Source organism: Tamandua tetradactyla, chromosome 7 (assembly GCF_023851605.1).
Source record: "Tamandua tetradactyla isolate mTamTet1 chromosome 7, mTamTet1.pri, whole genome shotgun sequence".
Classification (NCBI taxonomy): domain Eukaryota; kingdom Metazoa; phylum Chordata; class Mammalia; order Pilosa; family Myrmecophagidae; genus Tamandua; species Tamandua tetradactyla.
Window position 1 is genome coordinate 1,601,454 of NC_135333.1, and position 25,079 is coordinate 1,626,532.

Sequence of the window (25,079 nt, forward strand, 5' to 3'; positions counted from 1 at the left end):
TATTCTTCCTGATGTGATTTAACAGGATGTACACAGAACTATCTATGAAATCTTCTTGTCAAAAACATAAAACTGGAATCTGATCAAGTCACTATGTCAGACGATGCAGTTTGCAGGAGATATGGCAGATGAGGGTCATTTTAAATGACCCCAAGTAGATAAAACCAGTTAAATCCAGAATATAGGACATTCTACAGGACAACCTACCATGGCAGAAGATAAAGAAAGACGGGTAACTGTTTTGGATTAAAAGAGACTTTGGAGACTTATCAATGGAATGCAATTTATGAACCTTATTTAGGTTTTGGTTAAAATAAACCAACTATAAAAATATCTTTGAGACTAATAAAACAGGATTTGAACTGGATGATAATAAAGTTGGTATTATGATTTAAAAAATTTTGAGTTAGAAATCTAAACTATTTACAGGCAAAATGATGTAGCTGGGATTTGCTTTAAAACAACCCATTAAAACAACATGGGGTGGGAGTGGTACATAGAGAGTCATTGTATTGTTCTATTTTTGTGTATGTTTAAAAATTTCCATTAAAATTTTCTCTTTCTCATGAAAGAAAAAGTTTGAGAATCTCTGAACGTGTTTCAAGTTGGCTTGAGTGTTAATTGGGTCTTATTTTTCCTTGGTTAGCTGACTACTTTGGGCAGGTCTGGTGGTTTTGGACATTGTCCATTTTTAAAGTAGTTTTAATTCTTATTTTATATATCCTTTAGTTTTTAGCTGAATGGACAGATGGCTCATTGGTTGATGATGGGAGCAAGATAAAATAATCATAAATATTAAAATATGGCAATGTAATGAGGATCCTAAAATACAAATAATAGTGTAGCATTTATTTCAAGATGATTTATACTAAATAATTAGCATACATCTTATCAAAATTCTTAAATAGTGTATTTAAGATGTCTCTGGTAATCCAAAAGCCTTTTTTTTTTTTTTTTAAATAGGATGGTTGTTTCTATCCGATTTGACCTATCTTTTACAAAGAATAAAAACTGTGTACACCTAAAATACATTATTTGCAGACAGATGCTTATGAATTGCAGCCTGCAGTCTTGTTTCTTAGTCTATGGGTTAAGGGAAAATAGGAATAGGCTAGAGAGAAACTAGATTTTCTTAAAAAATCAGAATTCCATACATCAGGTCATGAAAGCAGCCTTTATTTATTTATTTTTAAATTTGGAAACATTTAGTTAAATTTCCATCTTCATCTGAATGGATATTTGGTACCCAAACCAATGAATATATATCATTAAAAAAAATCTTTTTTTGAGAAACTATCCCTTTCTTACTTCATTTAGAATGAATTGTCAAATGAGGAAAAGTAAAAATTCCGTTTTTTATATTATGGATATTATTAAAAACTGTATTTAAAGTTAACTTTGTAATACAACGCCTAAAGGAATACATCTAAAATAGATAGTATTTTCTACTGAAATCCTCATTTGTTATATATCATAAAAAATGAAGTGATTTAAAAAAAATTCTTAAGTGGGTTCTTAAGATTATATACTATTACGAATGGGCTGTTCACACTCCAGATGCCTGCTCTGACTTGGAGTGAGAGCTGCTGGGCTTTGAATTCGGATGGGGCTGGTGGCCAGACCCAGTGGGTGCTGCTGAATCTGCACTTGTAGGGGAAGCAGGAGAAAGCATGGCTATGGCCAGGAGAGGCCATTCAACATATGGTAGAAGAACACAATCGAAGGTAGAGGACGTTGGCTGGCAGCGTTGACTGCTACGTGCCCTGTCTTTGCTTTCCTTACTTCTTTCTCTCCATTATAAAGCCCATGATTTAGATCAGTAGGCTGGAGAAGGCGATGACAGACCCAGTAAGCATTTTTAAAGATGATTTTCATCCAGGCACCACTTTCTTTCAAACTGTTTGGAGTAGTTTATACCTTATGTACAATTTTGTGTGTTGGAGAGTTATGTTCCCCCTCAACATTTCTAAAAAAGATGTAGTTGTCTAAAATGTTTGATGTGCAGAATGAGTCGTGGTGGTTTGCTCACTATAAATGCATTTTGGCTATCTCAGGAAATCGTGGTTACTAAAAGAAATCATCCAAAGTGACAGAAAATGGAAAATTCCAGCTAAAGTAACTTCCTTGGAGAGGTAGAGGGTGGCAGTGGGCTGCCTTAGTTGCCCCTTGGTTGAGATAGTTCAAGCTTGCCCCAGCTTTAACCTTTAACATACAGAGGATAAGGCTTTGGGGTGATGCAGGTTACCTCTTGCCTAATGTATATTGGAGCTTAGAGTTCAAAAGAACTAGTGCTGCCATTTCCTCAGGGGAGAGCACCAAACCCATAGCCTTCTGGTAGCTTGATTTGCTTCATCTTTTCCCCCTTTGTGTCATGCAGGACAAAAGATGCAGGACTTGAATAGTTTCAGGATTTTAGACTTAAAGCTACGGCTCTGGCTTTATGTATCTGTGTATATATAAAGGAGTGTAGCTCAAATCTTGTTAGGTAAAAGTGGATAATTTTACGATGATGTCTCAAATAGTAATACCTGCCGAGCCAGGTAAATACCATGCCTATAAGGAACAGTTTTAGGGAAAAAGACACAATGAGGGGTGGAGCCTGTGCCAGCAAATCAACGCATTGGAGCACAGGACTCCAGCTCCTGTCCTGTCCTCTGTGCTCCCTTGCTTTATGGATGATTTGTGCTCTTGTACTTACCGACTCATTTATTGAGCTATATTTAGTAGAGTGAGCACGTAACATGAGGTCAGAAGAAGTTCAAGTTCAGGCAGCCTCACGTGGGATCTTACAATTCAAAACCTTTGTGGCTTTGGGAAGGTCACTCTTTGGTCCTCCATTTCTTCAAATGTAAATCAAGGACAATCATTATGAGACTCCATTCCTGGATTGTTGTGGGAGATTGAGACAATTTGTAGAATGAGAGCACTGTGTTCTATAAAAGTGGACCCTCAAATAATGACCTCAAATGTAGAAATAACTAAAGAAAATGACCCCTGGGAACTATGAAATCGAGCGGGTAGGTATTTGAATTCAGAAATGCTCAGCGTAAGTAAATTTAGAGGCAATAGTGGTAAAATCAGTGTCTGCTTTGCTGTACACCTAGAGGTTTTTAATTATGTTATTTGTAGAATGAAATATTTTGGCAGATGCTTTAAAAAATATGTGATTACAAAGCACCTTTCACTGGGTGAAAAGTAGGCAGGCTTATCTGCAGCACTGATGACAAAGGCAGCATATTCATCTCTACACAAATCCTCCTGTGGCATTTAGCAAAGGGTCCAGCAGAGTTCTGGAGATTGGGATCACAGTGTCACTGATGGCACTGTCTTTGGGATTAGGGATTATTTTCTGAGTTTTCGTCACAGAGCTTTGACAATTTCTGCAATCAGGAGATCTGCATTAAGCAAGATTTAAGCCATGGACTTGGATCTGAGGCCAAAATGCTTATAAATATTAACTGAGGGCAGTGTAGGATTTTATCGTGGCTCAGGTTTTAACCGTATTAACCATATCTTTGGGAGTTTACACTCATTCTGCATATAAAAACTTTCACGTGTCACCGTGCATTTTCCCAAGCTGTATTTGTTAGGATCAAGGAGGGGCCCTGGTTTTAATTAATGACCTTTCTCATGTTTTATTAAGGGTCCTGGTCTCTAGAACTTGTGATAATTTGTGGGGATCTCTGAGGATTTATTTCCAGCAAACCTTCTTTACAGGTTTTCTGTGTATATAGTCTTCTTCAGTTGGCTTTTAGGGGTCTTTTCCCTTTGAAATATCCATAGGAGGAAACTATACACTGTGCTATATTCTTCCCTGCATCTCTGGTAACAGAGTTAGTGCATACCCCACTTTTTGTTGTCTTTCTTGAAAACGTGGTCCTGACAGAAAGGTTTGATGTGTCTACTCCTGGGTCCCCAAGTCCAGCCTGAGAAGGACCATTAAAAAATTATTTTGAAATAATTTCAAGTTTATAGGACAGTGGCAAAAATAATACAACCCTCATACAGAGAATTCCAACTTACCCCACCCAGATACTCAGATCCACCAACTTTTAATGTTTTGCTTCATTTGCTGTATCATTCTATCTAGCTATCTATCTCTATCCATCTACTTTAAGTACAGTTATAAAGTTAAAGAAATTCAACATTAACATAGAGCTCACAGTCTGCATTCTAGTTTTTTCATACGCCCCATAATGTCCTTTTGGACATTTTCTCCTCCATTGTTGGATCCAGTATGAGATCATATACTGCCTTTAGTTGTTAATATCTCTTTAATCTCTCTCCCTCTCTTTGTATTAATTGTGGAAATATATAAATATCATTAACTTTCCCATCTCAACCACTCCTAAGCATACAATTCAATGAGATTAATCAAACAGTGTTGTGCTACGCTCTCCACTACCTATTACCAGAATTTTGCCATCACCCAAGACAGAAACCCTGTACCCCTTATATGTTAATCCTCCCCTTCCCTGCTAATCTGTACTCTGCTTACTATCTTTATAAATTTATATATTCTAGCTATTTAATACAAGTGGAATCGTATATTATCTATCTTTTTGAACAGCCTGACTTATTTCACTCAGCATGATATCTTCAGGGTTCATCCATGTATCAGGACTTCATTCCTTTTTAGGGTTGAGTAATATTCCATCAAATGTATATACTACATTTTATTTATCCAGTCTTCTTCTGACGAACCTATGGGTTGTGTCCCCCTCGTAGCAATTGTGAATAATGCTTCTGTTAACATTGACGTACAAATGTCTGAATCCTTTGCTTTCAGTCCTTTTGGGTATATCCCTAGAAATGGGATTGCCAGATCATATGGTAATTATGTGTCTAAATTTTTGAGGAACCACCAAATGGTTTTTTACAGTGACTTTACCATTTTACATTCCCACCAATAATGTACTAAGGTCCCCATTTTTCTACATTCTCACCAGCACTTGTTACTTTGTTTTAAAAGTAATAGCCATTATAATGGGTATGAAGTGGTATCACATTATGGTTTTGATTTGTGTTTCTCTAATGGCTAATGATATTGAGCATCTTTTCGTGTGCTTATTGGCCATTTGTATATCTTAGGAGAAATGTCTATTCACATCTTTTGCCTAAAGGGTTTGCTTTATGATGGACTCTTTAGAATTCCTTCTCATTTCTTTCTGTGCATGATTTCCCATTATTTTCTTTGTGGTTGTAATGAAGTTTACAATCTGGTGTGATCAGATAAAAATTTAACTTTAACAGTATATCCACAGTATGTTCCTATACCTCTCTATTCCCCCATCCTTTATGTAGTTCCTGTTGCAAATTACATATTTATACAATATAATTCCCAAACCATTAATTTATCATTGTTTCTTAATACATTTGCATTTTAAATCCTGAAGGAAGTAAAAATTTCAGTTAGAAACCCAAAATATGTTTTGGCGTGTCATATCCCCTGGCCCGGGGTGGGTGTGAGTCCATTTGTAAATGGATCTTTGAAGATGTAAAGTTATGGTGTGCCCAAACTGAATGAGGGTGAGCCTTAATCCAATATGGCTGAAGTCCTTATAAGCAAAGGAAATTAGACACAGAGAGGGAAACCACAGGGAGCAGCCAGAAGCCAAAGTTAAGGGAACCTGAAGGAGAAAGGAAAAGACATGTACATTGCCATGTGACAGAAAGGCTTAGAACCCTAAAGATGGTCAGCTAGCCAGAAAATACCAACCCTAGGAAGAAGTAAGCCTTCTAGTCTCAAAACTATGAGCCAATAAATTCCTGTTGCTTAAGCCAACCTGTTATATGGTATTTGTTATAGTAACTGGGAAACTAATATAGCACTTTTTGTGGGACTGATCTACTGGTGATGAACTCTTACCTTTTGTTTTGCTGTGAATATCTTAAGCTCTTCTGCGTTTCTGAAAGGTAGTTTTGCTGAATATAGAATTCTTGGGTGGCAGTTTTTTGCTGTCAGCATTTTAAATATGCCATTCCATTGCCTTCTTGCCTCCATGCTTTTTCTCAAGAAATTGGCACTTAGTCTTATTGAGGCTCACTTGTATGTAGCTTTTCTCTTGTAGCTTTCAGAACTCTCTTTCACATGGACAGTCTGATTATCATATGTTTCAGCATGGGTCTATTTGGGTTTACCTTTTTTGGAGTTGGTTGAACATGCCTGTATTGGTTTGAAAGGATTATGTACCCTGGAAAAGCCATGTCTTAATCCTAATCAATCGTGTGGGAACAACTGTTTCTTTTAAACCCTTTTCAGTACTGTATGTTGGAAACTTGATTAGGTTATCTTCACAGAGATGTGACTTACCCAATTGTTGGTATTAACTTTTGAATAGAGGGAGATGTGACTCCACCCATTCCACATGGGTCTTGACTAGTTTGCTGGAATCCTTTAAAAGAGAGGGCATTTAGAGAAAGCTTCAGAATGATGAGATTCCGAGAGAGCAGAGTCACACACACAGGAATGATGCGATGAGAATGATGATATCCAGGGCCCATGCAACCAGAGACCTTTGGAGATGAAGAAGGAATATGTCTCTCGGAGAGCTTCATGAACAAGAAGCCTGGAGAGAAAGCAGATGTTGCCATGTTTACCATGTGCGTTTCCAATTGAGAGACAAACCCTGAACTTCATCGGCCTTCTTAAACCAAGGTATCTTTTCCTGGATGCCTTATATTGGACATTTCTATAGTTTGCTTTAATTGGGACATTTTATAGCCTTAGAACTGTAAACCTGCAACTTATTAACTTGAATTCCCGTTTTTAAAAGCCATTCCATTTCTGGTATATTGTATTCTGGCAGCTAGCAAACTAGAACAATGCGTTTTGTTAAATTTGGGAAGTTTTCTGCCACTATTTCTTTGAACATTCTTTCTTTCCCACTCTCTCTTTCTTTGACCTCTGGGATTCCCACAATGTGTATATGCATGTGCTCTCTGGTGTCCACAGGTCTCTTAGGCTCTGTTCAATTTTCTTCATTCTTTCTTCTTTCTGCTCTTCAGACTGAGTTATTTCAATTGTCTTAACTTCAAGTTCACTGACTGTTTCTTCTGCTGGCTACAATATTCTGTATAACCCCTCTAGGGAATTTTTAAATTTATGTTACTGTGTGATTATTTTCATTTCTGCCTATTTATTGACATTTTCTTTGTGTTCATCTATTTTCTTCCTGATTTTCTTTAGTTCTTTGTCCATGTTTCCCTTTGGCTCTTTGAGTATGCTTAGGATCATTTATTTAAAAGTCTTTGTCTTGTATGACCAAGCTCTGGTCACCTTTCATTGATGATTTCTCATTCTTCATTATGGTCCTTTGAATGAGCCTTCATTTCCTGCTTCTTTGTGTGTTTTGTAATCCTTTATTGCAACCTGGACATTTTGATATTTTTATGAGTTATCACTGAAATTTAGACATTGAGGCATCTATTCCATTAGCTTGTATCGAGCTACTGTTATAACAGGTCTCCTTGAGTGCCAGGAGCTAGCACAAAAAGAAATGAAAAGAAAAAGTATAAGCTACATTTTACAGTATTCAGAAATTGATCTGTGTGAGCACTTTCCTTCAAAGCTCAGCTGCTCTTTCAATAAATTTAGTGAACAGCCCAAGGCACAAATCTAAGGTCTTTCCCTGCATGTTTCTTGTCATGGACATGCATGTGGCTATAGAAATTCCCTAATCAACACAGATCTGAGTGTCTCCTTTTCCCTAAGAAACTGTTGTTTTCTCATGGTCCTAGGCACTGCACTGTATATGACCCTCAGCCAGAAAACTTTTGCCCTAGGCAGCTATGATTGAACTGTTCTCTTACAGCATTTTTTAGGAGAGCTCTGTGACATGTAATTTGCTCTGATGGGTTTGGACTTACTTGGGACCTGTGATCCTCATTTTTCTTCCAATTTCCTTCTTTTGTTATGGGAATTTTTATCCCATGACTATTCCACTATTGTACTTTGGAAGCAGATAAACTATTTTCTAGGTTTGGTGGGTCTACAGATGGAGAAGAATTTTTCCTGGGATGGACCATGTTAAGATCTCACCCATACCTTATTTAGAAGATGATATTTAGAACTTGGAGTTGATGCTGGGATGTGGTGAATGTAAATTGCTTGTAGGAAGGGCATGGATTATTGGGATGCCAGAAGGTGGACTGTTGTGAGTTGAAATCTGTTCCCCCAAAATAAATGTAGTCTAACCCCTGGTACCTGTGGATGTAACATAATTTGGAAATAGAATCTTTGTAGATTAAATTAATGTTAAGATGCGGTCATACTTAATAAGGGTGGGCCTAAAATCCAATATGACTGGTGTTCCTATTAGAAAAGACACATGGATGCACAAAAAGAATGCTGTGTGAAGATGGAGGCAGATATTGGACTGATGTGTCTACAAGTCAAGTAATGCCAAAGATTAATGGCAACCACTAGAAGCTAGGAGAGAGGCATGGAACAGATTCTCCCCCAGAACCTCAGACGGAGTGTGGTCCTGATGACACCTTCATTTTGGACCTCTATCCTCTAGGACCATGACAGAATAAATTTTTGTTGCTTTGAGCAACTGTGTTTATGGTAATTTGCTACAGCAGCCCTAGGAAATGGATACATAATATATAACCTATCTCCTTGGGAGGTGGGAAAAGTAAAGGAGAGAAGGTTTGTAGCTAGTTGTTTTGATTTGCTAATGCTGCCAGAATGCAATATACCAGAAATAGATTGGCTTTTTTTTTTTTTTTTTACATGGGCAGGCACCAGGAATCAAACCCGGGTCCTCTGGCATGGCAGGCAAGCATTCTTGCCTGCTGAGCCACCGTGACCCGCCCTAGATTGGCTTTTATAAGGGGATTTCTTAGGTTACAAATGTACAGTTCTAAGGCCATGAAAATGTCCAAATTAAGGCATCAGCAAGAGGTTAACTTTACTCAAGAAAGGCTGATTGCATCTGGGATATCTCTGTCACATGGGGATATCTGCTGGCCCTTTGCTCCCAGGTTTTGTTGCTTTCAGCTGCTGGTTCCAGTGGCCTTTTTTGAGCTTCTTGCTGTCTCCAAGCATCTGAACTCTCTCAGCCCTCTGCATCAGCTCTGAGTTCTCTCTCATAAAGGACTGCAGGAAAGAATTAAGATTGACCTTGAATGGGCAGGATTACATCTTCATGGAAACAACCTAACCAAAATTTGGTTCACCCAACGATAGGTCTGCCCCCACAAGAGTGGATTAGAAGAATGTGGCTTTTCTGGAGTACATAATGCTGCTATTATCATTAATAAGAAGCCCTTAGAAACATAGTAGAGCCCTCTAGTAACAATAACCATTATTTACAGAGTACTGGTTAACATGATATTTTTATTTACAGTCTAGTTTTCATACTCAAATTTTCCCTAAACTTTAAAAAGATGTGGTATAATCTACATTCAATGAAATGATCATAAATGAATGGATAGCTCTGTAAATGTTTATATGTATGTTATCCACAGCCCTATCAAGAGATGGAGCATTTTCATCAACCCCGAAAGATGCCCTGAACCCCTTCCCAGTCATCATTCTCCCTTCCCCTGTGACTGCTCTTCTGATTGGATTTCTTTTTAAACCAGAGATTAGTTTTGCCTGTTACAGAACATCATACAAATTGAGTCATGCGATATGCATTTTTTGTTTTCTTATTTTTTTGCTCAGTATATTTTGGGATACATTCATGTTGCTTTGAGTATGATGAATTTGTTCCCTTTTATTGCTGAGTCATTTTCCATTGTATAGATATACCATTGTTTAAGTATTTTCTTATAGGTGGTTATTTGGGTTGTTTTCCAAGTTTCCAATTTTGTGCTTAACATCATAAGTGAAGCCACTATGGACATTCGAGTACAAGTATTTTTTATCACAGATTTTCACATCTTTTGAGTAAATACCTAGAAGTAGAACAGTTGGGGCAAAAAGTAGGAGTATGCTTAGTTTTATGAGAAAGTGACAGGGCATTTCCCTTAGTGATGATACTGTTTTACACTCCTACAATGTAAGATAGTTCTGGTTCCTCTGCATCTATACCAACATGGACATTTTCCGTTTAGTTAATTCGATCCATTTGAATGGTTTTGTGGTGAAATCTCACTGTGGTTTTAATTTACATTTTCTCAATGTCTACTAAGGTTGAGCATCTTTTCATGTGCATTACTAGCTACTTGTAAATCTTGTTAATTTGCACATTTTTCATTGTGTTTATTTGTCTTTTAATGATCTAGTTGTGGGATTCAAGTCCTTGGTCAGATATATGCACTGCAAAAATTTTCTCCTGGTCTGTGGTTTGCCTATTCATTTTCTTAGTAGTGTTGGTTGAGCAGAAGATTTTAATTTTGATGAAGTTCATATATCTGTTTTGTAGTTATTGTTTATGTGGCCTATCTAAAACAGCTTTTGCCCAAAATTCAGAGAGATATTCTCCTATGTTTTCCTTCTAGAAGTGTTATTCTAGCCTCTACGATTACAGACTAAAGGTCTGTGATTATTCAAAGATTAAAAATCTCTGATCTAGCACAGATAAAATATTGTTTATGGTTTGATTTATGGATCAAGGATATAGAGAACCGGTTGTTCTAGCATCATATGTTGGATAAACGTTGTTTTCTTCATTGACTTGCTTTGGCACTTTGCTTGAAAATCAATTGAATGTATGAGTGTGGAGCTACTTCTAGACTTTCTATTCTATTCCATTGATCTATTTGTTATCTATATATATGCTAGTTGAAAACTGTATTAATTTATATAGCTTAAGCACTAGTCTTGAAATTAAGTAGTATATGCCTTCCAACTTTATTCTTTTTTTAAGATTGTTTTGGTTTATTTAGGTCTTTTACACTTTCATATAAATTTTAGGGTAGGCTTGCCAATTTCTACAAAAGAGCCATATGAAATTATGATTGGAGTTGTATTGAATCATAAGATTAATTTTGGGAAAATTGAAACAGCAATATTGAATTTTCTGATATTATATATATCAGATATATATATGTGTATATATATATATAGTGTCCATTTTTACTAATTTAAGTCTTCTTTAATTTCTCTCAGCAGTTTACAAGTTAGTTTTATGTGTATTCATCTTGAAACATTTCTTTTAATTTATATCTAAGTATTTTGAGTTTTAAAGATCTTATAAATGGAATTTAAAAACTAATTTCCAATTGTTTGTTGCTGTATTTAGAAATACAACTGAATTTTTGTATATTGACCTTGTTTTCTGCAATCTTGTGAAATTCAATCTGCCATGTATTTTTCTCAGTGCTTTATAGGATTTTGTTTCTTCTTGCAGTGCAGCCCAACTATAATGCAGGTTTTATTACAATCATATTTTGTCTGAAATTAGGCCAAGATATGCTAATTTGCTTCCTCTAGGTTATACACTTTGAGCACCATGGGGGCTAAGATTTGAATTTAGGTCTAGCTTGACTCCAAATCCAATTTCTTTCTGCCCTCCTATAATGCATCACCTCTTTGATATTTGGATATTGGATTGAAGTTATACTGTGTTAATTTGCAAGCTGCTGGAATGTAATATACCAGGACTAGAATGGCTTTTAAAAAGGTAATTTAATAAGTTACAAGTTTACGGTTCTAAGCCTATAAAAATGTCCAAACTAAGACATCCAAGTAAAGATACCTTAATTCAAGGAAGGCCAATTGGTCAGGAACACCTCTGTCAGCTGGGTAGTTAGCTGCCTGGCATCTGCTGTTCCCTTGATACTGCGCTCCATTGCTTTCAGCCTCCATTCCTCTGGGGGTTCCTCACTTTGCTTCTCCAGGGCTGGCTTCCATCTCTTGGCTTCCCTTGGCTCTTTCCTGGTTCTGGCTTGCTTAACATCTCATGACAACGTCTGCTGAGCATCTTTAAACCTCTGTGTCTTTGTTCTCCATGTGTCAGCATCTGTATTAACTCTGCTCTGAAGTTTCTGTCAGCTGTCATTTCTCTCTGCAAAGCATTTCCTCTTTTGAAGGATTGCAGTAAACTAATCAAGATCTACCTTGAATGGGTGAAATGACATCTCCATCTAATTGAAAGGTCACAGCCACAATTGGACTGTGGTGTGATAATCTAATCAAAGTTTCCATGCTGCAATATTGAATCAGCATGAAAAGAAATGGTTTCCCCCACAAGATTGAATCAAGATTAAAACATGGCTTTTCTAGGGTACACAATACCTTCAAACCGGCACACATACCTTATATCTTTCCTATATTCTGCTGGGAAATTTTGTGTCATCATATTTCACAAGAACCTGAGTTGACCAGTGGGACTCTAAAGTAGACATAATGAAAAAAGATGATAAAGAAAGTAGTCATTTTTCCAGCTTGAGTGTTTTTCTTTGTTTCTCCATAGAGGATTGTTAAAGAAGTTGTATATAATTGCAAAGCCTATTTTCCTTTTATCCATTCTGTCAATGTATATTAGCGACTGCTAAAGTTTCCATGTCTGTGGATGCTGTAAAGTTTGTTTTCCTTCCTTCCTTACCATGTGCTGCAGGAAACCATTTCTGCACAGCTAAAGACCTCACAGAGGAGATTAGATCATTAACATCAGAGAGAGAAGGGCTGGAGGGGCTCCTCAAGAAGCTGTTGGTGCTGAGTTCCAGGAATGTCAAAAAATTGGAAAGTATTAAAGGAGATTACAACAGATTGAGAAGAGAACTGGACCACGGGGAAACCACTTATGGTGAGTAGTTCACAAATGTTGACTGTTGCAATGTTTATTATAGTTACTCTATCACATGTCCAGCAGGACATGTGACTGTGAAAAGTCCCATAGAGCATGTGACCCTTCTTGGAAGAACTTTTTGGCAAGAGCCTTGGCAGATGTGGTGAAATTTGTTGTCAGCTTTTGCTTTGCTATTCACATGTGACATCCTTTCCTTTTCTGTTTTATTTCTTTCCCTCTTCTACCCTGGATTTGCTAATGGGATTGTGATTATTTATAGCACCGTTTTTCTTGGCACAGGTCTTGGATATTTTCTTTTAGTTGACAATTATCTTCCTTTTTCCACTTGGCTATCTCTAATCTCACACACTCATACAGTCTGACTCTGAGAAAAGACCGTGAAGTGGCCTTTGTATGGTTGAGCTTTTCTGAGAGCTTCATTCCTCAGGAAATAACCTAGAAGATGCCAATGCTGCCTCAGCTGACGTGTCTGAGTGTTGGAAGAGTTAAAGTGCTCTCATATTCTCTTCTTATTCCAGTTGTTAGAGTAATTGAGGTCACCTTGGTTTTGTACACCGAGGGATAATCTCAAACGTTGGTTCAGTTCAAACTGTAAAAACTTATTTATTAAAAATGAAAAAATGGAAAGAATTTCTGATGATTCAATTTCTGCTATGCAGTTTAAAACAATAAGATGCAAGTTCAGATTTAAAATAAGTCAGCTGCTGGAATGTGTTTCTTTACCAGTAAAATGAAAAGAATAATATCCATCTCATAGGCTGATGAAAATGGTGCAGATTGAATGTGGCCAAGTATAAAAGTGCTAAAGAGTGTATGTGTGTGTATGTGTATGTATGTCCTTCTGTTTCTCCCAGGATCTAAAAGCTGCTGGAGAGCAGAGGTCATAGATGATATATCATGGACCCTGAATAAATGCCTATAAATAAATATGTTTATAAATATGAATATGTAAAAGACTATATTTTAAGAAGTTTTCTTATTTAAGAAGAAATACGAAAAGACTGGGTATATCAGGTAGCCAGATTTGAAATTATACTGTTTTAAAATAATCACAAATTGAAGTAAATGAGGGTTCCTGTTTAAAACCAAATGAAAAAATATAAAATCAGCTAGCAGAAATTAGGTATATTTGAAGATGAATAAGTTTTCTTTTAAAGGATCACCAAGTTATTTAGAGAAAGGTTTCTTTGAAGTTATTTAAATCAAAGATAGTATGTTCGGTTTCCATCATGTCTTTGTAATGAACTCCCCTAAATTAATTTGGATCTAGCTATCTTAGGTCAAGCCATATTTTTGCCAAATATGTAACCTGAGACTGTATATATGAGCCTTAACATATCACTATAATTCTAAGGAATCATAACATCATCTTAATTTCATAGTATGGTTTATTCAGTCATGATAAGAATGAACATTGCATATTTTAAATGTTTTTTTGCTATCAATTTTAATGTAAAAACAATGAAAATTGTTATTTTTCTCATATTGTTGCCATGCTATTTTTGGCACAAAATGGGGACTCTATCGTATCTAATAATAAAGATGTGAACAAATTTGAACACATTTATTCCAGCAATATTTTCATTTGAACAGTTGGGCTATTAAAAACATTATTATCTCTTAAAGAAATGACTATACAGTATTTTGAGAATCTCATCATTGTCACTCACTAAGTATTTTCAAGATGATGAATAAATCATAAACAAATGGAATGAGAGATTGTTACCATGGATGATTCTAAATTGCAGATAGCTCATTACTGTTGTGAAGGCTTTATGTTTTACACTTGGATTTTGCTAGATCAGCTACCCTTTTTGCTATATCTTGATTTACATATACTTTAGACTGAAGCAAATTTTTAACCGATCTGAGGTGACTTGGCTTTGGTATACCAATTTAATAATCTTGGATGAGTGGGGGCATGGATAACAAAGGAATGAAAATGAATTTGTTAGTAAATTGAAGCTTTTGTCCATTGAAAGATAATAAAACTAGGTCAAAGTTCACATTCAATCATTTGTTGGGATTTGGAAGTTAAAAATTCAGAAGGAGCTCATGTACAAAAGATTTAGCTATATGGATGTATGTACCATGAGCTGACCCTTCTTACTCTTAGATAAAATAAAAATTACTTTGGAAATGAGCAATACATATTTTTTTAAAAAATATTTTGATTTCTAGCAATGGTTGCAAAATGAAGCATTAAGGTAAATGGATAATTCCATGATTATCAGGGACCCAGACTACTTCTATTTTGTTTTTCTGTGCCTCTCAACTTACGACATTCACTGCGTGGTCCAAGATGGTTCATCCAGCTGCAGGAAGGAGGAAAACAGAAGGAATAGAGCATACTTATCTCCTTTAAGGGCGCTCCCAGGAATCTTTGCATCCTTCTACTGCTTCCATCCCTTTGGACTTAACCTTGTTTTATGATGACTGCTAGTTTCAAGGGAGGCTGGGAAATATCCTTATCCTAAGTAGTTTATGTTCCACTAAAATTCAGGTGCTCTGTTCCCAAAGAAAAAGGGGGAAATTGGCAGTGTTGTTGTACATTATTAGCAGTCCCTCTCATACAGGAACCTCTTATTGATGTGAAGTATATGTCTAAAAACTTACTATAGATGAACTTGCTTTGGTGATCATTAAAAATATAATTATACCTTGCTTCCTGGCTTGATTGTAAGTTGACAGACAGTACAATCAAGTAGTCAACTGAATAACTGAGGTCAGTACCCTGTGCCTTATGTTTCATTTGTTTTGCTGCAGCATCCAGCATGCTGCATTTAAAATAGCTAATATACCATAAATATGTATGGTATTAGTTTATTGGGGCAGGATTTAAAAGTGAAACATTAATAATTTCTTCCTTCATTTTGGTTTATAGAGCCAGGTCCCCCAGCCCTTGCTTCTTTATTAGTTTTCCAGTTTAAAGACAGCAGTGATAAGATCAAAAGTATTTCATGGAAGATGCCCTAATTGCCTGAGTACGATACTGGGGTGTCAGCAGACAGAACAATACGGTGCATTGAAAAGGGCTGAAATATGTCAGCATGCTCACGGGGAAAGGGACACACAAATTATCACCGAATCCATTGGCATTTGTCACACTAAGACAGTCTCCAGGAATAGGCAAGAAAGGCGTGTGCTTAACAATATCAGCTGTTCTTAAGGCTTCAGGAGAGCACTTTTGAATTCCAGGCAGTTTAAGTGCAGCAAAATAGAATGACAAGCTAAATCTATCTTTCAACTTATGAATACTTATGGAAATTAATTATAAACCTTTAATTATTAAGGGGAGGGTGAGATGAAAAAGAATCAGTAACTTTTTTTTACAGATGGTTACATCTGCTTTTCAGGAAAAAAAGCAACCCAGAGATTTACATAACTGTTTTTCTATCCCATGTGTATAAATTGGTAATCTGTATTGTACTTTATTAATATTGTTGATTTTGCACTGTAACTCAGATATAAAAGAAGCAGACATCAAGGGGAGAGATTTAATCATACAATAATCAGGGCTAGAATTTTAAATAGGACATCATTAGCATGTTAATGAATTTTCCTACTTTGTGCCAGCTGCCTGAGTAGAAAAGATACTGCAGATGTAGCACAAAAATCTGGCTGGGTCTCTATTTCAGTGAACTGTCAGGATTTTGTGTAGAAGATACTTAAAGTATGTAAAAGGATTCAAAGCAAGAATATCAAATGGCAGACTTTGAGTGTGATAGAAATAATGACTGACTTGTGTCCAGTTTATATTTATTTGCCTTTTCATGAATGAGGGGGGAAGAGGAAGGTGGAGGGGCAACTTAAGGGTGCTAAAATGGAATTGGAATCATCTTTCAAGTTATGGTTTGGGTTTAGTAACTTTTATTTTAGGTATATGTCCGTGCTAACACAAACCTGCTCTTATTTTGGGGCTACCTCATAATATTGAGCTTGAAATAGCTGATAAAAGAAAGTATGATGGACTTTAGCAAGCTGTTGAATTCCTTAACTCTGAAGTCCACAGATGTGGTTTCTTATAGGAATTCACCTCACTCCTATTAAGAAAAGGCATTCATTTAGAGATCCTGTGAGTTACAAGTTCTACACATATAGGGAGTAATTCTCTTTCCATACTTGTCAGATATATTTAGAAGAAACTTTCAAGACAAATTGGAAAAAAGAATAAAATCTGTGTCTCTTTTTTCTGTGGGAAGCAGGGCAGGGGGTAAATAGAGAACTGGAAAAATGCACACAACAGATACACACAATGCAATTAAAAATATTTATAAATTGACGTAGAAAAAATGCTAATGATAAGTGTTCATTTAATTATTTCGGTTGAAACTATGATGTGGTAATGAGCTTCCTAGAAGCCAGAGCAAAACAGACAGTTGAAGAATCATTTGTCTTCTTTAACACACAATGAACCCTGTTGTGGATGATGGACTAGGGTTAATAGTACAAGAATGTTCTTTCATGAATTATAGCAAATGCGTGATGCTATTACAATGTGTTAAAAATAATAGGGTGGGGGTGGTTCAGTGGTAGAATAGCTGCCTTCCATGTGGGAGACCAGGGTTCAATTCCTGGACTATGCACCTAAAAAAAAAAAAGTAAAAAAATAATAGGGTGGTATATGGGAAAAATACTATGAGCTATAGTTAATATGCTATTTTAATATTCTTTCATCAGTCATGACAAAGGTACCACACTAATGCAAAGTGTCAACAATGGGAGTGTTATATTTTTTACATGACTTTTCTATAAACCTACAGCTTCTTTAATTAAAAAAAATTACAAAATAAACAATAACAATGAATAATGAATGCAAAAATGAATGAATATTTTTTTTAAAAGGCAGCTTTAAAAGCATGAAGTATTCAGGGAATACAAAGCTGTGTTAAGAATTTCTAAATTCTTAAAGAAAATTTTCTTGATAGCATCATGGAAAGTTCTCACTTAACAGACTTATAACAAAGACAGAAGTTCTTCATCTCACTTTTGCCAACCACTTTTGGGGAAAAAAAATTATGAGATGCCTTTAAAGCAGGGGTCCATGGATGAACGATGAATACCCCGCAATTTACAATATGTGAATAGTGTACCGTGTCCAGGAAAAGATCCAAATTTTTAATACTTAAAGGGGTCATTCTAAGATTCCCCAAATTTTAAGAAACATTGAAGTATAGCATCATGAAGGTAAATTAGCAAGGGCTTGAGCTAATGAAGCTTTAATATGTAATCTGCCAATGATGTAGCATGATTTAAAGATGACAATCAGAATCTAAAGAGTGGATGGAGAACATAGACTTTATACGCACCTAAGTGCCACTTCTCTGAGCTTTGCTTGGAGAGCAAACATCTCTAAAGCAGATCTCTAAAGCAGACATTGTAGTTCTCTTTGAGCTGAGAATGGTGATGACACTCTTGAAAATTGAAGACTAAGCTATCTATTTGGTAACCAGATATGGCAGTGTTCTCTATGTAGAGGAACATAATTGTTTCATGGGTAATGTCTTTCTAAAAAAATATTTTAATTGAGAAATCCTCACACACTTGGAGTCCATACATGAGGTACAGTCAGTGGCTCACAATATCATCACATAGTTGTGTATTCATCACTATATGGGCAATATCTTATTTGCTTCTATGACCATATCACATGTGGTAGTTAAGTTCAGGTGTCAGCGTGGCTAGGTGAAGGTACCTAGTTCTATTGCTGTGGACATGAGCCAATGGCATGTGAAGCTCATCTGTTGCTGATTACATCTGCAGTCAGCTAAGAGGCGTGCCTGTTGCAATGAATGATGTTTGATTTAATTGGCTGGTGCTAAAATGAAAGAGCTCAACGTAGCATAGCCCAAGCAGCTCGGCCTACCTCATCTCAGCACTTGTAGCTCAGCCCAGGCCTTTGGAGATACAGAAAGGAATTACCCTGGGGAAAGATGTTGGAACCCAGAAGCCTGGAGAGAAGGCCAACAGAGACCATCCTGTGCCTTCCCGTGTAAGAAAGAACCTCAGTTGAAAGTTAGCTGCCTTTTCTCTGAAGAACTATGCATTAACTAACTAAATCCCCTTTTATTGAAAGCCAGTCTGTCTCTGATGTGTTGCATTCCAGCAGCTAGTAAACTAAAACATCATACTTTTATCTGCCTTTCCCAATTGGAAATCTTTGTTCATTTAGAAGAAAAAATATATCTAATATGAACTTTTGGAGATAAACTTCTTTTTTAAAATTTCAAAATGTTTCTTTCCTTGTTTCTTTTGGTAGACTAAGCTTTCATATCACTAATAACTTACCTTTGATTCACCTTATTTATTTATTAATTAATTACTTTACCAAGATCCTGATTAAATATATATTGGAAGTTTTACTTTCTTTCTACATTCCCCCGTCCCCTCCTATTTTATCCTTGTGTTATCATTAGTATCACTATTTCTTTGCAGTCACTTTGGCTGTGAATTTCCAGGTTAGAAATTTTCAATTAACTTCTGTCTTCTTTTATTAAACAGTTTTGATAATTGTTTTGGGAGCCATCCCTGGGTAATGCAAAAAGCTTGGCTTAGGAGTTAGGAGGCTTGGTTTAATTTTCAGTTCTAGGCCATTCACTAATCATCTGCTAATTTGCTAATAATAGCATCAGATAACCGAACAGTTTCAATAGTAAGTTTTACATTTTAGTTACATCAATATAATTTGAAAATATTTCAAATTATTATTACAATTGTGATACCATTTAATTATATTATTGATATTATCTTTTATATTGATTTCTTATAGCCTTAAAGCATATGTAGGCATCACAATATAAAGTTTGATGAATGAATGTTCTTCAGCAAGCCATTTAATATTCTGAGTCTCGTTTGCTTCATTAATAACATAGTAGAACCGTATCTGTAGGTTTCATTTTCATCCATGCATCCATACATCCATCCCATCAATAAACAGTTATTGAGCATTTGCAATATGCTAGAAACTGTGCTAGACTTCCATGGGTCCAGAAATGAATTAGTCCTTGAGGTCACCAATTACAATTACTCTAATCCAGTATTGAATTCTCCATGATTTTATCCACACTTTGTACATGTTTGTCTTGCTCTTTACTATTACCTATTTCTTTTTCCCATACCTGTCCATGTAATTCTTTCAGATCCCCTTACTGTCAGTACATCTTTTCCCAACGTTTTCTCCGTTTGCTTTCTGTGCTCCCTTCATATTTCAGTCATGTGTCCCCTGGATGGAAATACTATGATGATGTTGACTGCGTCTCATACTAAATTGTAGTGGGTAGTTTATTGATGTTAATGTGTTTTGAACAGGAACTTGCCACTACGCAATAGGTTGGGTGGATGTGATTCTTCAGTATCTGCCAGATTTTCTACTTTGTAGATTTTTGTTAGCAGCCAGTGCCTATCCTATCTCTTTCAACATTTCATCTAGACTCTGGACTTTTTATAACATTGGTAGATACACACACACACTGTTCTAGTTTGCTAGCTGTTGGAATGCAATATACCAGAAATGGAATGGCTTTTAAAAAGGGGAATTTAATGAGCTGCTAGTTTATAGTTCTAAGGCCAAGAAAATGTTCAATTAAAAACAAGTCTATAGAAATGTCCAATCAAAGGCATTCAGGGAAAGATACCTTGGTTCAAGATGGCCAGTGGAGTTCAGGGTTTCTCTCTCAAGTGAGAAAGGCGCATGGTGAACACAGTCAGGGCTTCTCTCTCATCTGGAAAGGCACATGGTGAACAGGGTATCATCTGCTAGCTTTTTCTCCTGGCTTCCTGTTTCATGAAGCTCCCTGGGAGACATTTTCCTTCTTCATCTCCAAAGGTCACTGGCTGGTGGACTCTGCTTCTTGTGGCTACGTCGTTCTCCTCTGCTCTCTCTGAATCTCTCATTCTCCAAAATGTTTCCTCTTTTACAGGACTCCAGAAACTTATCAAGACCCACCCAAATGGGTGGAGATATGTCATCACCTAATCCAGTTTAACAACCACTCTTGATTAAATCACATCTCCAGGGAGATGATCTCATTACAGTTTCACACATACAGTGTTGAATAGGGATTATTCTGCCTTTATGAAATGGGATTTAGATTAAAACATGGCTTTTCTAGGGGACATACATCCTTTCAAACCAGTGCGTGTGCGCGCGTGCGTGCGTGCACACACACACACACACACACACACACACACACTCTCCTGAAAGATTAGCCTAGGAATGGTGGTAAGTGGAAGTCCATGAATCTTGAAGAAGAAAACTCATTGCTCATGTTTTTGGCGAGCAGTTTAGCTGTTGCGTGGAGTCTGCACTGTGTGTCACAGACCTCACATCCCTGGTCATTGCCCTCTCTTTCCCTTCCTGGTCCCCTATTTTTTTTGAGGACCCAAAATGGGGGCGATACCACCCTCAGTTAGCTGAACAATTCTAATACGATATTTTATGTTGTAATACCATCAAGGTGACTTGAAAATAGATCAAGTTATTACAATTGTGAGGCCACTTAATTCTATTACTGATACCATCTTTAATATACATTCCTATAGGCTGAAAAATGAAATCTTTAAAGATTTCTCCTTCCGTTGTTCTTTATTGTATATATTCAGCATGTATTTATTGGGCCACTCACTGTGTGCACAGATTAGTTATAGCCATTGTGGGTTTAATATGTTCTTTGAAAAGATGAAATGATCCCCATACACTGTTGCCCTCAGTATTTCTGTAGTGTTCTCTTCAGTGACAGATCTTCATCGCTTTCTTTTTTCTGAAGTCTTTACTGTGTGCCAGGCACTATGCTAAGATTTGACATGCATTTAATCATTTAATTCCCTGACCAATTTATGTGCAGGCCCAGTATAATCTCCATATTACAGATGAAGAAGCTGAGGTGTGGGCTGAGAGATTGGGTGGGGCCAGGATTTGACTCCCCATCTTTTTTTCTGCAAATGTATCTTACTTTATACTACATTATTTGTGGTCTATAGTTTTCTTTGGTGTCTCCATCAGGCTTTGTATCAGAATAATACTGGGCTCGTAGAACAAGCCCAGTTTGTAGACTTGATTGCTAATATGAGTCCCTCTACCTGTTCTTCAGCCTTACCACCCTAAGTACTGCCCTCCTAGAGGCAGGGTTATGAAAGTCAAACCTGGCAAAAGCCATCTCTTGATAATGTTGAATGCCCTGGAGGAGAAGTGTTTTTTGATTTTTTTTTAATTAAAAACTTAGTTTTAGAGCAGTTTTAGGTTTGCAGAAATATTGCACAGAAAGTATAAAATTGTCATATTACATCCCTCCCCCACATTTCCCTCTATAATTAACATCTTGCATTAGTTTGGTACATTTGTTACAATTGATGAGCCAATATTGATACATTATTATCAATAATGTAACTAATGTCCACAGTTTACATTGGGGTTCATTCTTTGTGTGTACAATTTAAAAATTAATGTTTTATTAGAGAATTTGTAAGTTTTATAAAAATCACACAGAAAATAGTTTCCATGAAATCCCCCCACCCCCGTTATGAACACTTTGCATTAGTGTGGTACATTTGTTTCAATTGATGAAACAATTTATAATAATTGTACTAGCCATAGTCCATAGTTTACAATAGGCTCCAATTTGTATTGTAGCAGCCCTATGTTTTTTTTAAAATTTGTATTCTAATAAAGTATATACAACCTAAAATCTCCCATAATAAATACATTCATATATATAATTCAGTGGTGTTGACTACATATACAATGTTGTTTTACCTTGATCACCATCTGTTACCAACATTTTTCTGTCACCGAAACAGAAGCTGTATGTAAGTTAAGCATTAACTTTCCATTCCCTACCCCACCCCAGCTCCTGGTAACCTACATTCGAATTTCTGACGTATGTATGAATTCACTTTATTTAATTATCTCACATCAGTGAGATTATACAATATTTGTTGTGATGATTTGAAGTTGTATTTGCTCTAGAAAAATTTGTTCTTAGATCTAATCCATTCCTGTGGGTGAACACCTTGTAAGTAGGATTTTTTGATGAGGCTCCTTCAGTTAAGGTGTGACCCAACTCAGTCAGGATGGGTCTTAGTCCTGGGTTAAGTTCCTGGAGTCCTTTATAAAAGGAATGAAATTTAGACAGATAGAGAAAAAGCCACAGAGGCAGCGAGTAGCTGAACATCAACAGAACCCAAAAGAGAAGGAATAGACCAGGAGACATTGCCGTGTAACAAGCTAAGGGTTGAGAATCGCTGACAGCCAGCCCCACTGTGCCACAGGCTTCAGGAAGAAAGTATTACCTTGATGATCCCTTAATTTGAATTTTTTTCCCAGCCTCCAATTGTGTGCAAATAAATTATCATTGTTTATGAGAATACATTCTTATTTCATTGTATTTGCTTGAGCAGACCAGGAAACTAAAGCATTTGTCTTCTGTGTCTGACTTGTTTCACTCAACATCATGTCTTCAAGGTTCATTCATGTTGCATGTATCAGAACTTCATTCCTTTTCATGGCTGAATGCTATTACAATGCGTATATATGTTACAGTACATATATATGTATATGCACCACATTTTGATTGTCCATTCATCAGTTGATGGATATTTGGGTTGTTTCCATCTTTTGGCTATTATGAAAAATGCCACTGTGTATATCAGTGTGCAAATATCCGAGTCCTGCTTTAAATTCCTTTGGGTATATACATATATAAAACACTTGTTATTTTCTGGTTTTTAAATAGTAGCCATTCTAGTGGAAGGGAAATGGTATCTCACTGTGGTTTTGATTTGCATTGTCCTAATAGTTAATGATGTTTGAGAATCTTTTCATGTGCATATTGTCCAATATATGTTTTCTGAGGAAATGTCTTCAATTTTTTTCACATTGACCATGTTATTTTTTGCTGTTGTTGAGTTGTAGGATTTCTTTATATATTGTGGATATTATACTCTTATCAGATATGTGGTTTCCAAATATTTTGTCTCATTCTGTAAGTTGTCTTTTTACTTTCATGGCAAGTTCTGTCATGCACAAAGTTGTTAATTTTGATGAGGTCCCGTTTAGGTAATTTTTCTTTTGTTCTCATGTTTTTGATGTAAGTCTAAGAAGGCATTGCTTAACACAAAGAGTTGAAGGTACTTCTCTGGTTTTTTTTCTAAGAGTTTTATATTCTGGTTCTTATATTTAGGTCTTTGAGCCATTTTGATTATTTTATGTATATGGTGTGAAGTGATTTTCCACCATGATAATTTACATATGGTTATCCAGTTTTCCCAGCACTATTTCTTAAGAAACTAGTCTTTAATTGGCCATAAATGTGAGAGTCTATTTCTGAGCTCTCAATTTGCATCCGTTGTTCTATTTGTCTATCCTCGTGCCAGTCTTATGCTATTTTGATTACTGTAGCTTTGTAATAAATTGAAAATCAGAAAGTGTAACTCCTCCAATTTTGTTCTGCTTTTCCAAGATGGTTTTGGTTCTTCTGAGATCCTTACCTTTCCATATAAATGTAATGATTGGCTTTTCCATTTCTGCAAAGAAAGCTGTTGAAATTTTTGGGGTTGTGTTGTGTCTGTAAATTGCTTAAAGTAGAATTGACATCTTAAGGATATTTAGCATCCTAATCTATGAACACTAAATGTCCTTCCATTTATTTAGGTCTTTTAAATTTTATTTCATTTGTAATGTTTTTTAGTTTTCTGTGTATAAGTGCTTTAGACTTTTGGTTAAATTTATCATAAATATTTGATTCTTTTAATTGCTCTTATGGAAGGGTTTTTTTTGGCTTTGATCTTGTAACCTTCCACTTTGCTGAATTCATTTATTAGCTCTAAGAGTTTTGTTGAGAATTTCCCAGGATTTTCTATGTGAAGGATAATGTCATCTGCAAATAGGGAAAGTTTTACTTCCTTTACTTCCTTTCCAATATGTATGTCTTTTATTTCTTTTTCTTGCCTAATTGCTCTGTCTAGAACTTCCAGTGCAACATTGGATAGCAGTGGTTACAGTGGGTATGTTGTGTTTTTATTCTCATTCACCTCAAAATAGTTCCTAGTTTCCCTTGTGATTTCCTCTTTAACCCATTCATTGTTTAAGAATACATTGTTGGCATGGAAAAATGGCAATGTAGGGTGGTGTGGGACTTAGTTCATCTTCTAGCCAGAAACTGTCTGGAACAACTGCTTAGAGGACTTCCATGACCAGATGCACAGGTTCTGGAATGAGTGGAATAGCCGAGATCACAGCAAAGAACTATAAGTAAATTCTTTGACCTGTGGAGGCTGGTGCCCCTCCCCCACTGGCATGGCAGGCTGACTCAGAGTCTCACCTGGTGGGAAACAAAACCCCTCTGTACTAGAGGCAAGGGAAGCAGAGTTTAACCAAGC

At 36.3% G+C, this 25,079-nt stretch overlaps 1 protein-coding gene across 1 annotated transcript in view; it reads left to right on the forward strand.

Annotated features, from left to right (window-relative positions):
• DISC1 (DISC1 scaffold protein) overlaps positions 1 to 25,079 on the forward strand; it is a 387,745-nt gene that overhangs the window by 126,972 nt on the left and 235,694 nt on the right. The window contains exon 8 of the mRNA XM_077168344.1: positions 12,513 to 12,701. Within this exon, the coding sequence (XP_077024459.1) occupies positions 12,513 to 12,701 (189 nt within the window). The remainder of the gene's footprint in view (positions 1 to 12,512; positions 12,702 to 25,079) is intronic.